The 17,378-nt window shown below is 32.5% G+C and overlaps 7 protein-coding genes across 7 annotated transcripts; 5 read left to right on the top strand and 2 right to left on the bottom strand.

Moving 5' to 3' along the window:
* Positions 1-468, top strand: Kpol_507p16 (uncharacterized protein; the record flags this gene model as incomplete). The annotated part of the gene is made up of 1 exon (XM_001643662.1): positions 1-468. A coding segment is annotated over one exon (468 nt), but the record flags the coding sequence as incomplete, so codon positions are not given.
* Positions 469-628: 160 nt separating this feature from the next.
* On the bottom strand, positions 629-2,596 carry Kpol_507p15 (uncharacterized protein; the record flags this gene model as incomplete). Its single annotated transcript, XM_001643661.1, has 1 exon — positions 629-2,596. The coding sequence occupies one exon, from the start codon at positions 2,594-2,596 to the stop codon at positions 629-631; it is 1,968 nt and encodes a 655-aa protein (XP_001643711.1).
* A 2,620-nt stretch (positions 2,597-5,216) lies between these two features.
* Kpol_507p14 (SAPS family protein) lies at positions 5,217-7,949 on the top strand (the record flags this gene model as incomplete). The annotated part of the gene is made up of 1 exon (XM_001643660.1): positions 5,217-7,949. One exon carries the CDS (start codon positions 5,217-5,219, stop codon positions 7,947-7,949), a length of 2,733 nt encoding a protein of 910 aa, XP_001643710.1.
* A 1,219-nt stretch (positions 7,950-9,168) lies between these two features.
* Positions 9,169-11,163, top strand: MTO1 (tRNA modification protein MTO1; the record flags this gene model as incomplete). Its single annotated transcript, XM_001643659.1, has 1 exon — positions 9,169-11,163. One exon carries the CDS (start codon positions 9,169-9,171, stop codon positions 11,161-11,163), a length of 1,995 nt encoding a protein of 664 aa, XP_001643709.1.
* An 896-nt stretch (positions 11,164-12,059) lies between these two features.
* On the top strand, positions 12,060-12,968 carry HAP2 (transcription activator HAP2; the record flags this gene model as incomplete). The annotated part of the gene is made up of 1 exon (XM_001643658.1): positions 12,060-12,968. One exon carries the CDS (start codon positions 12,060-12,062, stop codon positions 12,966-12,968), a length of 909 nt encoding a protein of 302 aa, XP_001643708.1.
* Positions 12,969-13,886: 918 nt separating this feature from the next.
* ANK1 (ankyrin repeat-containing protein ANK1) lies at positions 13,887-14,456 on the top strand (the record flags this gene model as incomplete). Its single annotated transcript, XM_001643657.1, has 1 exon — positions 13,887-14,456. One exon carries the CDS (start codon positions 13,887-13,889, stop codon positions 14,454-14,456), a length of 570 nt encoding a protein of 189 aa, XP_001643707.1.
* Positions 14,457-14,679: 223 nt separating this feature from the next.
* RTF1 (RNA polymerase-associated protein) lies at positions 14,680-16,065 on the bottom strand (the record flags this gene model as incomplete). Its single annotated transcript, XM_001643656.1, has 1 exon — positions 14,680-16,065. One exon carries the CDS (start codon positions 16,063-16,065, stop codon positions 14,680-14,682), a length of 1,386 nt encoding a protein of 461 aa, XP_001643706.1.
* Between the last annotated feature and the right edge of the window lie 1,313 nt (positions 16,066-17,378).

The following is a 17,378-nucleotide window of genomic DNA, read 5'->3' as shown; positions in this document are numbered from 1 at the left end:
TTTTTTGAAAAGCACACATCACCTTTAAAAGGTATGGAAGTCCTTGATGATGACGACAAAAGGGAATTAGATCCTGTAAGGAAAAGGTTATTTGTAGATGATAGTTTTACCGATGGGGATGATCTTGTTGAACAAGGAGATGACAGTTCATTGGTTATTCTAGAAGAAGAACCATTTCTCACATCTTCCCCCATTAAATTTCAGCAAAATATTATATTAGAGGCACCTCACAACGACAATTCCATTAAGGTTGCCCTTGATGAATCACCAACGAAGAAACGGAAGACGAAAACAGACATTAATCTAACGCCCAGTAATGACTGCCCAGGACAAGATGCCAAAGATAATCAAGTTGAAGAAGATCTTCTAAAAGAAGATGAACTTTTCATCGATAAGATTTTATATGAAACTGAAGAATTAAAGAAGATATTGAATGTCGATTCAGATAGTAATGATGAGGATCTATAAACTAAAGAACATACAAAATAATTTATGAATAAATGAAGCGATTTATTTGAAATTTTTTTTTTTTTTGGTATCTAATTATTATTTCGTTGTATAAAATATCTAATATATAATATAACAGAATGTGCAAACTGTATTTTACTGATTATGGTTTAACCGATCATTAAACAGTAACTTCTTCAGATGGTTCATCTTCATCTGGTACAGTTGAAGATTTATCTTCTGAAGATGATGGGGCAGATTCTTCAAATTCAGAAGTTTCTATTTTTTCATCAACGATTGGTTGTTCAACAGTAGAAGCTTCTGACTTTTCTAAAGCTTCAGCTGCTTCAGGAGGAACAACTTCTTCTTCTTCTTCTTCTTCTTCTGAGTTTGGATCAACACCAAATACCTTTTCACGTTCTTGGAATTTCAAGTTAGCTTGAGATCTCAAGACATACATTTCTTCACCGAAGTCGTTGTGGAAAGAGATGATAGAATCACCGTATCCTTTAGTGTATTCGTTAATGTCGGATCTATCATCTTCAGCCTTTTCAATTAAGACTAATTTGGACATAGCACGTCTCTTAGTTCTCAAGAATTTCTTCCAATTCTTCTTTTGTTCTTCAGTACCATTTTTGTTGTTGACACCTTCACCATAGAAGCTAACCATTTTTTCTTCCCATTCCTTGATAGCTTGTTTACTCCAGTTGCTGTAAGAAGTCATCAATTCAGTACGTTTGACATTAATTAGATGGTTAGTACTGCTGGTCCAGCTGTTCATAACATTGAAAAATACAGAGATAGTGTCTCTGAATTCGGTGATGTATTTGTCAAACAGTTGACGCACATCTCTACGAGATACATATTTGATTGTTTCACCATCGTAATTTTGATAGGAGACAGAACCGTCATCAGAAATAACTTTCTTACATTCAATGTTTTCAATATGCTTGGCAATTTCGGCTCTGCTTCCCTTGTAGATGTTCTTTAACTTATCGGTGGAAGCTTGCAATTTTGGTCTGAAAATAGTGATTTTATCATCCTTGTATTTAGTAGCATAAGCTTCGAACAAGTCCAAGTTATATTGAACCTTCGCATCAATCATTTTATTCCAAGCTGAAATATAGGCTTCAACAGATGCATCATCAGCAATGGTGACATTTTTTGAACCATCTTTGATAGAACTTTCGATTTCTGCAATTTCTTCTTCAGTTAGGATTAATTCTGGAGCAATCTCAGGAGTTTCCTTTGGTTCATCTGATGTAACTACAGTTTTCAAGACAGTTGAGGTAATGGTGGTAGTTTCTTGTTGTTCTTCAGCTTCTGATTCTGGAGTAGATTCGACTGAACTTTCTTCAACTGAAGATTTGCTAGTGATTTTTCTCTTTTGAACTGGGGTACCGACAGTTTTTTCACTGACAACTTCAGTTGTGAAGGAAGTTACTGAAGAAACAGACTTGGTGACAGATGTGACTTTTGAAGCAATGGAAGTGGAAGTTTCTTTAACCTTTTCGACAAATTTTTTACCTTTGTCTGAGACAGCTTTTTGGATTTCCTTGATGTCGACTGCAGAGAATTTTAATTCCATGGTTTCAACAAAGTTGGCCCAATAAGCCTTAACAATTTCCAAATGTGGTCTCATTTCTTCGCAAGAGGTTGGAATGTTATAACTTTTCAAAAATGGGATAACTTTAGCATGGGCTTGATCACAGACATTATCTAAACCAATTTGAGTTTTCAAGTGTAAACCTAATGGTCTCAAAGTAACTCTGTAGTATGACAAAGTTCTTTCATAACCTAATTTTGCATATTCGACTGATAAATCGACATATTGTTGTAATTCGTAATCGTTGTAAAATTTAACAATTTTATCAGTAGCAGGTTCGATGTAAACTTGAGCTTCATTGATATAATGAATAACATTTGGTTTAACGGAGACGTTATATTTATCGTAAACTGTAATGAAATGTGGTGAAATATTTCTTCTATAGTAACTACAGTCGTTAGCAATAACTTGGTTCCAGACAATTGGGTTAGTGTAATGACAAACTTGGTTCAATTCATCAGAACAACCTTTAATATCACAATAAAAGTGTAATGAAACAATTAAAGTTGCCAATAAGGCTACCAATTTAGTGAAACACTTCATCACTGTTTCTTACTCTACTGGGTTGGGTGGTTAGAGATAATGAAACCGTTTCAGAAGTAATGTTTGATTTAAACAAAAGCAAACTCGACTAAGCAAACAGTAATTATTTAATAGTCAAAAGTAAAAGGTAAAGTAATTTAATTTGAATGAGGATTTATCAATTATAAAAAATAGCTATTTAAAGAGTACTTGTTTAAAAGAAAATTAATTCGAATCGATAGATCAAACCAAGTTTTTACGAAACCCAAGATAACCATATTCCTATGGTTCATAACTAAAGAAACCATTGAGAAGTGAAGAAGGAAATGTGAGAGGGAGGTGGGAGAGGGGATACGTGAAAGAGGAAGTAAGTAATGGGACAACCCATATAATAAATAGTCAGTCGAAATTGAGTAAGAAAGGGAGAGGAGAGTGTTGTAAAATTTGAAAAGAACTAACGTGTAAAAATATATATACACATATATCTATAATAAGGATGAAAAATTATATAGTACTGTTGACGGTGGTGGTAGCAGCAATAAAAGGGAGAGGGCTACAATTCATCGATCTGTCAATGTGAATAGATTTTTATTCTATTTCATTCTATACAGACTGTAACAACATTACAGATTTTATTTTATTTTATTTTTTTTTTTTTTGTTATAACAAAATGCTAAGATGGCACGATAGGAATGAATTATAGTGTAATTCTCTGTATTTATTGCCATTGAACGATGACGATGTGTAGTAATTAAAAAAAAAAATAATAATCCTCAATTCTTGGAAGTTTGATTTTAGCCTAGCTTAGCTCAGTGGGATGTTTGTTATAGAGAAAAACCCAATACGTACGTGTAGGTAGGTAGATAGATAGATAAATACTCTTGGAAGTCTGATCTCTATATTCTCATACAATCGTACTGTTTACCTGAATGTCTTCATATTAATCAATTGATATTGGTTGTATTAAAATAGATGCAGGTCTATGGATGGATGTTCTTGTGTGTGTCGATGAAAGTGTATGGATATGAGGTTGAGAAGCAAAAGAAGAAATAAGCAGTGTATGTGGACCTTCCTATTTTACTACGCCTGTTTCTGATCAAGAACAGAAAATGGGATTTATTGTTTTTGTGTAAATGAAAAAAAAGAAAAAAACCTCTTCATTTGTCTGGTTCTTTGTCTTGCAAGACAAATACGTGCATAAAATATACCGTCTCGGAAAAACTAACTGCTGACAGCTGCGGCAGTTTTCTCTGCGAGTTGGGAAACTTTTCGAAATTGCAAAAATGACCGACCACAAAAATGATAAAGAAAAACATAAATAGAAAAACAAAAGCAAAAGCAAAAACAAAACAAATTTTTTTCCAATTTTTGCCCGGCTGTTCCCAATTCGGAAACATGACAACAGAGTTCTCAAAACAGTAGTCGTCCATAAACGGACACTTCGCCAGTGGTCTTCGGTTACCGTCCAATAATAAAAACCTCCATACTTACCCTTTTCTAAGGATAGAATAGTAAAATCCTAACCAAACCCTAATGTCACGTGCGTCAAACTGTCAACGTTGGCAGATTCGATATGATACTCTACCTTCTTGATCATGTTATAATGCTGTTTTATTTAATTTATGTGTGTGTGTGTGTTCCCCCCTAATATAACTGGAAAACCTAAAACCAAAAATAAGCCAAAAATAAAAAGAAAAGAAATCCAATATCATCGAGAATTCCTTCTTTCTGCTTCCCCTTCCGCTTCTCCATTTACCTATTCTTCTCTTTTGTGGTCACCTGACCTGCTGCTGATATCAAGCCGGGAACATATCCAAGACCCATTTTACTCAATTTCCTGATTTTAACAGGTGAAAAATTATTGGAATTGAAGAATGAACGTTAGGACCTTGAATCAAGAACTATCTGACCTTTTAGAGGTTTTGCTACATTAAATTAAGACTTGATTTGTTAGATTTTTTTGGTCTGGATAAAATTAGGTTTATTATATTGGCGTTAATATTTTGTAACATTTACAGATAGAGATAGAATTTGTGTGGTGGTGAATACACTAGTTGTCTTTTGTTTAAGGAAACTAATACAAATTAATCAATCTAAGTTGCACTAAATTATATTATATTATATTATATTATATTAAGTCGCTAATAACTTCATCATTTGATTGTTTAAGGAGGCTTATTAATTAACTCCGGTTATATATACATATTCGAATATATGTATATATATGTATATATATAAATTATTAAAATATAGCACTACTATTACGAGAATATTTATTATTATCTTCTTAGTTTGTTGAATACGACAAGAGGATATTTAATTTAGTATCTCCCCATTTCAAAAGTAATATATATTGGGAGGGTCAAGGAAAAACTCGTTTTATTTTATATTAATAATTTTTGATCTGTGATTTTGAGGGGGGTGTGTTTAAAAGGGAAGATATTATTACTGTGAAGGGTTTAAACCATTATCAAATGCCCACACAGTTAGTGAGACACATTTGATATATTTATAGTCCATTGTGTTCGGTTTTATTCTATTATATTCTATTTTGGCTGGTTCCCTTCATTGATCATATACCAGTAATATCTGGATAGAACAACCAATATAAACTGTATTGAAACATTTCTATTTTTAAAAAATGTCATTTTGGCCATTTGCTCAAAATAATGCAGAATCTAAAATTAATAAGATTTTAGACAGTTATTTCAACCTGCTTCATAAGTTAGAAAGAACAAATCCAATAATTGCAAAATTTATTCATCAGGAATTCGATGAAAATGATAACATTGGCAATAATACTTCGTTTAATGTAAGCAATGAAAATATCCTTTCTTCAAATTCTTCATCATCGTCATCTGTCTCGACTATACCTTCCTCGAAAAATATCCAAAATAAAAATAAAATTAACAGTAGTAATAGGTTACAAGAAATCCAAATATTACAAAAATTTGATACCTCTGGCAATGACCTCCCAGCTTCGTTAAGATCTTTATCTTCAAATTCTATCTCTTCAACTTCTGTTTCTTCTTCTTCAAGAACGGATATCACTGAAGATGATATTACAAATGCTACAGTGCCTTTGGTAGATGATATCTCATCTTTAAATGTATCATTCATTGAAGGTTTATTGAACGAATCGGATTTGGTCAATGAATTGCCAAAGCAAGATACGAATCTATTGGACTTTATATGTTTGGGTTTCTTCATCGATGAAAAGACAAATGAAAAGATTCAAAATGTAGAATATTTAATCGATAATCTATTATTAGCCATTAAAAATTTACCAATAGCTACAGATTTCTCTAATGATACATTTGATACAAATAAAATTTCATCTGGTAATTATATCGAAGAAAATACAAGACCTCCAATTAACAAGACTGAAACTGAAGACTTAAATGATCCTGTTCCAGACTATTTACCCAATCCAACAGAAGAACCGTCATTTGCAAGTATCATTAGTTTTGAAAATACTCAAGAAGATTATTATTTGAAGAGAACAAGGGTTATTTCAGAAATTTTGTCAATGGATGCATGGTTACTTGTAGATACTTTAATGGAAAATGAGAGATATATGCATAAATTATGGTCTATTATAAATAGTGATAATTTCATAAGTGATTACTCAGCAGTAGTACCGGTATTTTTAAAGATACACCAAAATTTATTAACAATTAAAACTGAACAATATATAGCATACATTTCAAAGAAGGAAAATTTAGTTGATGAAATTCTAAATCATATTAACATTTCGATGTTAATGGAATTTTTCTTAAAGTGTATCTCTACTGACAAGGTAGAAAGTTCGACAGGGATTATAAATTTATTGAAAAAACAAAATCTAATCACAAAATGTTTGGATATATTAGAAGATGATAAATTATCAACAGACATTCATGCTAGTTCAGGTGATTTTCTTAAGGCATTAATTTCTGTATCAGCTAATACTCCGATTCATGATATGACAATAGGTCCAAATGTTCTATCAAGGGAATTAGCCTCTGCTGAAGTGGTATCGAGAATGATAGACATCATTGTAAATAAGAGAAGTTCAGCCTTGAATATCACTATCTCTATTGTTATTGAATTGATTAGGAAAAATAATTCTGATTATGATAAGATAAATCTCCTCACCGCAACATTAAAAGAGCATCCACCAAGTGACCGAGACCCTATATACCTAGGTTATATGCTGAGAGAATTTGCTATTGGATTGCCCAAAATTTTTGGTATTATTCTTGATATTGAAAATGACTCAAGAATTCCATTTTTAGAAAGTCAATTAGGTAAAACCTTCAAACCACTTGGGTTTGAAAGATTTAAAATTGCGGAACTGTTTGCAGAGCTATTACACTGTTCAAATATGGGGTTGATGAATTCTAAATCAGCTGAAAAGATTATTTCTATACGTAATAAAATTAGGGAGCAGCTTGCAAAAGGCGATGATTCATTACTAAAAGAGTACGAAGATAATAGTGAAATTTTTGAAGACAATGTTGATGAATCCTTCGAAATTCCATACATAAATGATGATCAAAATAAAAAATTGAGGGAAGATCCAACTATCGGTGATCTATTCAAAATTCAATTGCATGATACCAAAATAATACCAAAGGTGATGAAATTATTTTTGGATTATCCGTGGAATAACTTTTGGCATAATGTTGTTTTTGATATTATTCAACAAATTTTTAATGGTAGAATGGATTTTTCATATAATTCATTTCTGGTTTATTCGATGTTTAATTTAAAAGATTCTTGTAAATATATTCCTAATAATGACAGTTCAGACGATACTAATGATTACTTTGAAATAATTAAAGATTTTGTACTAAAGGGTTACCATGAGTCCTTTAGATTTTATGAAGAGAAAAACACCAATTTAGGTTATATGGGACATGTAGTCCTGATAGCTGAAGAGGTTGTGAAGTTTTCAAAACTATATAAGACAGACTTTATCTCTCCAGATATATTTCAAAAACTTCAGTCTTCGGATTGGTTGACTTATTGTGATGGTGTTCTTAATGAAACAAGGGTAATGTACTCTAAAATTTTAGGTGGTGGAAGTTTTGTCGAAGATGCAAATGGTAATATTGTTCCACAGTTGCAATATTCAAATGATGATTCTAATAATGATACTATTTCAGGTGATTTTATAGAAAATGATGATTCATCATTTAAACTGACATCATCAAATCCAAGAGACGGCTTAGAGTTAGTTAATGTTGAAGATTTGGATGAACAACTAATGTTATCGACAGAATCAGATTTACACAATAAACTGAAACAAATGTTAATAAGTGCTTCTCAAGATGAAGTCAATGCACGTAACGCCAAAAATGGTGTTATCATTCTAGGACCACCTGAATGATAATTGTATTTAAGCAAATGCTATACTATTTATTTCTATTTTTTGAAGACAGCGCTATAGAAATTATTAGTATTATATATGTTTTTGTTGTATATCTATATTTAATTAATGATTTATAATATTCGTAGATTTAAAATTTTATTTTTATCAAATTATAATTGATCAAGCAAGAACACCCTTGAATTTTGCAAAACATTAGTTTCTTAATATGTATAAATTGCGAATTGCAAGCTGCAAATATCTGAAGTATTATGTTCCTTTTTTCTTCTACCATTGTTTTTCTGATAATCCTCTTGAATTTTATTGATAGTGTCTGAAAATAATGAGGTGACAGAATTGTTTAATAGCAAAAAAATCTGAAACTTAATAATTAAAAATTGGAGTATAAATGTAAGGACTTAGATTACAGATTTACTACAATATTAATAATTTATTTCAATTTTTCTCTTTTAACTTTTTAAGATGAAGTTGGTTTATTACCAAAGAATTAAAATTACTAGACCTAAAGGTAAAAAGAAATCAGATTATTTGTTAATTCTAATGTCTCAAAGTATTAGATATCCATTTAGTTTACCAATTCATAATGATGAATTGAAGGGGTTAACACCAAGAGAAACTGTTAAAATTGCCCCTAAGAATTCTTTTTATAATAATCATTCCCCTCCTCCATATATCTCAGATTATCCAATTCAAAACACAGATTACTCTTTCAATGGCGCCAATGTTGACTTAGAAAACTCGTCAAGCAAGCTGGGAAATTTTTTGACTTCATCAACAGCAACTATTTCACTCAAATTATTATTAATTTTTAACTTATTAATTGATTGCTTCTTGTTGCTCATTTGGTGGCATTACTTTAATAGTACCGTTTCAGGTACTCAAGGATAAGACATATAGCCCATACTAAAATTAAATATTTACACCAAAAATATATATTTTATAACAATAATAATAATAATAATATATGTATCTGTTAATTGATGTCTTTATAACTTTATAACATTATATTCCTTTACTGACATTGCATCCAATCTGTTTATTGTCCTTTATCAAGAAGCACAAGCTTTAAAAAAAAAGCGATGAGCTTAATAGAAGCTCATTTTAATATATGGATGGTTACATAAAGAAGCTTGTAGAAAAGCCATCAAAGTTGCTATTGTCAGCCATCTAGTTAATCTGTCATTGAATTGAATATATCTTATTTTATAGAGGTGAAGCCATGCTCTTATCTCGTTCAAGATCAAAGTTTCAATCTTTGTTAAAAATTTCTGGTACCAGAAATATTACTTTAACAGCTGAACTCGAGAAAAGTCTGTTTGATGTACCTGATAGTGGAGTTGTTGTTATTGGAGGAGGACATGCTGGTTGTGAAGCTGCTGCTGGTGCTGCTAGATCAGGTGCGAAAACCACTTTGGTAACTCCCTTTTTGAATAAGATTGGTACTTGTTCATGTAACCCTTCGATGGGTGGAGTTGGCAAAGGTATTTTATTGAGAGAAGTTGATGCATTGGATGGCGTGGCAGCTAGAATTACTGATAAAGCTGGTATTCAGTTTAAGATGTTGAATAGAAGTCGTGGGGCTGCCGTCTGGGGTCCCCGTGCCCAACTAGACAGATCACTCTACTTGCTAGAGATGCAAAAAGAGTTATTCAATTATCCTAATTTGAATCTAAAAGAAGCAAAAGTCAAAGATATAATAATTGATTCTAGACAAAAGGGTGATGAAAAATATGGTTCAATTAAAGGTTTAATTTTGGAAGATGGTTCCTTATTGAAAACTTCAAAAGTAGTCATAACAACTGGGACATTTTTGGGTGGTGAGATACACATTGGTTTGAAGAGTTTCCCTGCCGGTAGAATTGGAGAAGAGCCAACATTTGGAATTAGTTCTACTTTAAATGATGCAGGATTTAAACTGGGGAGATTGAAGACAGGTACTCCAGCAAGACTAGAAAAATCTAGTATAGATTTTACAAATTTAGAGAAACAATATGGGGATGAGGTACCACATCCAATGTCATTTATGAACAATGAAGTTTCTATTAAAGATCAAATTTTATGTTATGGTACTCGTACTACTACAGAATTACATGAATATATAAGAACAAATTTGCACCAAGCATTGCATATTAGGGAAACTGTCAAAGGTCCCCGTTATTGTCCATCGATAGAAGCCAAAATACTTAGGTTCCCTGATAAAGAATCTCATAAGATTTGGTTAGAACCTGAAGGAATTGATTCCAATATAGTATATCCGAATGGAATATCCAATTCTATGCCTGAAGATGTTCAGGAAACAATGCTGAGAATGGTACCTGGACTTGAAAATGTGAAGATCTTACAACCAGCATACGGTGTGGAATACGATTATGTTGATCCTCGTCAATTAAAAAGCTCTTTGGAGACAAAACTAATAGATGGGTTGTTTTTGGCAGGTCAAATAAATGGTACAACAGGATATGAAGAAGCTTGTGCCCAAGGTACTGTTGCTGGTATTAATGCAGGGTTGTCGAGCTTAGGGAAACCACCATTGAAGTTATTAAGATCGAATTCATATATAGGAGTTCTCATTGACGACTTGATTACCAAAGGTATTGATGAGCCTTATAGAATGTTTACATCCAGGTCCGAATTCAGAATCACAGTAAGGGCAGATAATGCCGATTTAAGGTTAACAGAATTAGGGTACAAAAGTGGAGTAATTAGCGATAAAAGATGGTCGCAATTTTCTAAAGATAGAGATCTATTTGAAGATACCATATATAAATTAAAAAATTACCAAAGAAGTTTCACGAAATGGCGTAGTATGGATCCCTCGTTACCAGATACCCCTAATTCGATATCTGGATGGGATTTATTAAGGTATCAAACTGTAACCATTGAGACGTTACTGAAAAATATGGATGCCATGATAAACATGGATGATATTCCGAATCATGTTTTATTAAAAATCGAAGTGCAAGGAAAATACGAGCCATATATGCATAAACAACGTCAATACATAAAAGCATTCCAAGCAGATGAAGATATGCTATTACCAAAAAATTTTGATTATTCTTTAGTACCAAGTTTATCGTCAGAGAGTAAAGCACTATTAAATTTAATTCAACCAGAAACGATCGGTCAAGCAAGAAGAATTCAGGGTATTACGGCTGCATCGCTATTTGAATTATACCGATTGGTAAGACGTAATTTGAAAACTCATCAAATATAGTCTCAATCACCAGTCAACCAGCCAACCAGTCAACCAATCAGATAAGTTGTGTTTCAATTTCCATATTAGTAATAAACTCATCCATAAAAGTTACTCGATGAGTATTAGAAATCTGGAGAGGCAAGGAGACATCGAAAAGAAGAGAGAACGAGAAAGACCTGAAGGACCCTTTGTTCGAAATATATACTCTTAAGAAGATATTTTTGTTGACGTTGATAATTGCCTAACACTTCCATTTCGGATAGTTTTTTCATTCTCTCTGTGCTTAATTGAGTGAGTTCCTCTATGAATCCCAGCAAGAGAGTCTATCCAAGTGATGAGTGAAAAATTTCTTCTATGGTCAATTGCCAGCTTGATTGATAGTTATAAAGAAAATTCAAGACGAAACAAGAATCATCGTCGTTGTTGTTTGTTTAGTGCTTTGAACTTAGACTGACAAGCAAACTGAACTCAAACATTCTACACCCACATTGGCGTAGTAAACCAGAGCAAAGCCAGACCAACACAACCATTATTGTCTCGTCATCATCGTTCAACTGGTTTCGAACTGTCCTTTTCTTCCTGTTCTCTTGTTCGAAGACATCACGTGGCGCTAGGAGATATCGAAATATTTCAGTCAAAAAAAGTAAAAACCCATCGAAATTCAGATATGGAAATAATGAAACTTTCGTTAAGGTATGTGAATAAAGCAAAGATATGATTTAAGAGGTGGATTGATTACATTATATACAAGACATCTATATCTGTCCAAGGAGGTTCGATTGTATTTTTGTATTGTTGGGAGAGGTTAAAAAGTTTTGGGTCTAAAAGATTAGATTACGATTGAGAGCAAGGCCAGAAATAGTAAAATAGAATATATATATTTAGAATAGCCATTCTAAAAAAGTTAGGTTGAGATGAATGGTGAACAAGAGAGTGACTTCCATCCTCTTGAGACACTTATACGTTACTCTACTGATGATTTAGATATACGAGGGGCTAATAACGGCTTATCAAAGGTTAATGGAGAAGATATAATTGAAAGGGTAATTATTGAAGAACAAGATCCAGCAGAATTGTATCTTTATGATCAACCACATTCCACTAGTGTAAAACAATATAGTAATGTATTAGCAGATCATGCTAAGAAATATGGAAATTTGAAAATAGAAGATAATAATTATAAAATTGGTGAATCTATGGATAGAAAAGTTGCATCCTCCACAGAGGATACCGATTTATTGAAAGACACTACTACTGATGACCAAGCATTTGGTGAGCTCTTACAAAAACAAACTCAATCGTTAACTGCAAGAGAAGAATCTGCAGACATTTCAAACACAAAATTAGACTTAAAAGAAGGATCGTATTTTGAAACCAGTTTGGATTCTGGATTTGGTATGACCAATAGTGATAATGCTACCGCCACCACCAGCACCACCGCAACAACAACAACAACAACAACAACAACAACAACTGCAACTGCAGTAACAGAAAGCACAACTACTAGTAATAACAGCAATATAGTTTCTAGTATCACTAATGGTAACCAAGGAGAGGAATCAACAGAACAGCCCTTCTATGTAAATGCAAAGCAGTATTATAGAATACTGAAAAGACGATATGCTAGAGCAAAATTGGAAGAAAATCTGAAAATATCAAGAGAAAGAAAACCTTATCTGCATGAATCAAGACATAAACATGCAATGAGAAGGCCTAGGGGTCAAGGTGGTAGGTTCCTTACAGCTAGTGAAATTGCTGCAATGAAGGAAAAGGAAAAAGCTAATGGAACCTCTACTGACACTGTAGAATCATCATCTACTTGAAGCCAGTAGCAGATTATCACATCTATACATGTATGATAAATATCGTGACTGGTTTCTACCACCGAGTATTTGAAGTTTCAATTACAAATTTTATTGTAATCAACTCTGGAACAATAAAATCTCTTTTGGAAAATTCTCCAGAATAGTTTCAAAGGTGGAATTAATTAAAATGAGTTTCCTCACCCCACCATACAACTCTAAAAAAAGATCAACCCATATTATTTATATTCTTTCACTGTAATAACGACAACTGTGATTAAAACTCGAACAACGATATTTGACCTGTACTGGTGACTGTTATGCCATAAAATGAAAATGATAAGATATAACATTCAAAGGCATTTACTGATTCAAGGTCATGGAAACGTTTAAAATGTTCCATTTATGTTTAATTTGGAACATTGATTTTTTACTATTATTTATTCTTATTACGCTCATTTGTAGTTCTCTACAGTCGATTGACTACACTGCATTTTGAGATTACAACTTTTACTGCTGTCAGTATTCCCTTATTTTGTACATAGTTATATATTATTAAATTATTTATTTAATGAATCAGTTAAGTAGGAATAAACTCTGATAAATAGTTCAATCGATACTCATCCCAATGATTAATTGAATGTATTATTATTAAGTTCAAATTGGCTAAATTGTATATGTGGTCAGTTTGGTTTGAGTTCTTCAGTAAACAGACAACATCGGAATTTATCATATCAGAAATATCAAAGTGAAAAATTATCGTAACAAGAGAAGGCTAAGTTAACGTATAGGGGTAAAATAGGAAATAATATAAGTAGACTTGAATTACAATAGGTTGATAAAATCATTGATTTGTCAAGATAAGTAGTATATAATTGTGTATACTTAGCTGTTGTCTATTTGGTTAACGGTCAACTAAGAGTTTTTGGTAATTATAACATGTCAACCGAAGGTGCCTCCTTAAGTGAACAATTACTTGACTTATCTAGACGAAATAATGTTGATTTGTTAGATACTATATTAGAAACATTGGAAAATGATCCTGAAAAGATTGCTGGTTTAATCAATACTTCAAAGGATCCATTTGGTAATACAGCTTTGCATTTATGTTGTAAATATGGATCATGGGAAGTATTGGATAAAATTTTAGATCAAGAAGGTGATATAGAGATAGATCCAAAAAATACTACAGATGGTGATACTCCATTACATGTTACAGTTAGATATTCTATGGAAGAACCTGAACATGGTACTTTTATTGCTTCTAATTTAATTGAAGTCGGTTCAGATCCTAGAATTAAAAATAATTCAAATCAAAAACCAATTGATTTAATTCATGGTGATGAGTTAGATGATTTAATTGATTTATTACAAGGTGCAGAGATTGCTGCTGATAGTCGTGGGACTCGTGATGAAGAATTTGAAGGTGAAGTAGTAGAAGAAGAAGAAGCAGATGATAATGATGATGGTGATAATGGTGATGACGGTGTTAAAGATACAAAAAAATAAAATGCCCTTTAAAGCAATGACAATATTACTATTTTATAAATATTTAAAGCTATAATATATATGTGTGTGCCTTATAAGCATATTTACATTAACATTGATATAAATTTAAATTGAAATTTTATTATATGTATACTTTCATATAATTATATATTTATTACGAAAATGACCAGTCAACTTTATAACACATGAAATTACATAAATTTACATTAAACAGGAATTTAATCTATATACTTAGTTCTATATCAATACTGCTGATAATACTTTCTAATCCACCTAAGCGTCTAAACTTGGCTAATAGTAGCTCCCTTTCCTTTTTTGCAATTGCCTCCCTATCTTCTTCCAATTTCTTTTGTTGAGCCAATTCCTTAGCCTTTTCATTTTCTTCTTTTTGAACTTCTTGATAATATATCTTGGTTCTAGTCTTCAATCTACTGAATGGATCAGCCTTAGAATCAAAATTGATATCCTCTTCTTTAACATGCTCGACATTTTTCGCTTTGTCCATATTAACTTTTCTATTCTTTGAAGTCAATGCACCCAACTTTCTAGCACCAGCTTGATCATTCTCATGATGTTTTTCATATGTAGAAAGACGTTTCTCTAGATTTCTCAATTGGGTAGAATATTTGGCAATGTCTCTTTCGTTATTATTTTCCTTTGCGTACTGCAGTTTACCTCTTAAAACTGTTTTTTCTAAGACGGCATTAGTACCAGATAATTTCTTATTGAAAACCATTCTATTACGAACAATCTCATCTGTTAATTTATCTGTCATTGGTTCCGAGACAAATTCATTGATTTCCTTTAATTTTTGTGTTAGAGAATAAACCGAAGGTTTAGAAGCATTTGAAGCATCCAGGGATCTTTGATAACGGTCAAATTCTTCTATCGTTATTGGACCGTCGCTAAAGAAATTCATTTGAAATACTTTTCTATCTTTACCTTGAGTGACACCAAAATATTGATTGGTGAAAAATTTGCCCATATTATATGGTTTTTGTAAGAAGACCTTTTCTATCTTAACCATACGATATGCAGTTTGATTTGTACGTCTGTCAACACCAACGTTGACTCTACCATAACAACCTTTAACAATTTCATTAAAATCAGGATGGAAACAATATCTGGCTACAAAAGAACGGCCAATTTTTATCTTATTAAAGTCATCCACCTGGCTCTCTCTGTTTGTGCTTTCTTCCGCCCATTTCACATCTTCTTCCTCTTCTTCTTCCCTATAACGAGGCTTTCTGCTATATGGATCGTATTCTTCTTCGTCATCTTCCTCATACTCACTACCATCATATTTGTAACCTGTATCATAGTCATCTTCATCTTCTTCTTCTTCATACTCACCTTCAGATTCACTATATTGACGATTTTTATTCTTTTCTCTTTGTCTCTTCAACTGTGACAGCTTCGAAGCCTTCACGTCGGAGTGACCAGTGGCTTGTGTTGATCTAGTAGAGGTTCTTGTCTTTTTACCTTCTTGTGCTGAAGTGTTATTCCTCTGCTGTCTCTTTAAGTTTCTTTGACGCTCTCTAAACAACTTTCTATCTTGATACTTTTGCATTAACTGAGATCTTTCAAACAGTAAAGTTTCACGCTCCATTTCAGGTAGGGACTCCAAATATGTACGATCATCTTCATCCTTAAATTTTACCTTCTAATGGGAATGGATTCTCTTCCTCTTCTTCTTCGCCTTCGTCTTCATCTTCATTGTCATATACAACACCTGCGCCTGTTGGACTATAGTCGTCCTCATCGTCCTCTTCATCGGCATCTACTTCAATCCTACGTCTCTTTGATCTTGAACTAGAACTTTTGCCCCTCTTATTCGTTGAGCTAAACACAACATCTTCATCATCTTCTTCTTCTTCACCAGCACCGGCTAAAGCCAATAAATCTTCATCAATATCAGACATTTTCTGCTCTACCAAACACTAAAACCTGAGCCCAAAAAAGGTTCCACAACTAAACTGGTATAAACAATAGAATGCACTCAAAAAGTACCTCGATAGTCTACTTTTATCCTGCTAAACTTGGATAATTGTTGGTTTTAGTTTCTTTAAATTATACTACTCTTCTTTAAATAAATCCAAAAAGTTTCTGAAATTTCCAAATTTTTCATTGAATCCGATACTCGTATCTAATGACAGGAATAGTTCATCTTGTCTTCCACGTGACCAGGCAGGGTAACACTGGTGTGACAGCGGTTATGAAGAGGATTTACGATAAATAAATAAATATATAACGAGAATTGGAGACATATAAAAGGGTAACGGGTTAATTGCATAAGAGAGGTTTACCTGTTTTTTCGTTATGGATATTATTTTTATGTCTGATTAATTCCATCTCGAGAAGAAGAACAAGACTGCAGTGCTAAAGAGAAAGTATTATTATCTATATATGGATATGGATATGGATATGGATATATATATTTCTTGCTTGTTGTTGTTGTTATTATTGGTTAGCAAACGTATGCCACACTATTATCTTTAGAGGTATCCTTCTAATTTATGCCCTAGGTGCAGATCCTAAATCAGGAAGACACAGCAGCCGCTAATGCTATCATTCATATTAAGACAAGTCTTTTGGTACCCTACGTTACCCGGTTAAACAACCCACGTGATCCCGTATTTTCCTCAAAATCGAATCATAAAAAGAAGTTACGTACATAATGACACCGATTTTTCCAAGCTTTGCCAAAAAATAAAAATCATTCCTTCAAGGTTATTCAAGTTTCAGGTTATATTTAAGAACTTAATCCTTTAAAAGCTGTTATAACAATTTGTATTAAATACATGGAAATATGGGTAGGATCAGTGAACTAATGGACCTAGAGTGTTGTTTAGTTTGCTTTACTGTTTAAGCAATTGGAGGTTTGCGCTTGCTTTTTTATCTTCTTCTTCTTTTTTTTTTTCA

Source organism: Vanderwaltozyma polyspora, genomic scaffold, assembly GCF_000150035.1.
Source record: "Vanderwaltozyma polyspora DSM 70294 KpolScaffold507 genomic scaffold, whole genome shotgun sequence".
In the NCBI taxonomy this organism is placed as follows: domain Eukaryota; kingdom Fungi; phylum Ascomycota; class Saccharomycetes; order Saccharomycetales; family Saccharomycetaceae; genus Vanderwaltozyma; species Vanderwaltozyma polyspora.
Note: the sequence above shows the minus strand (reverse complement) of the source record. Positions and strands in the feature narration are given on the sequence as shown.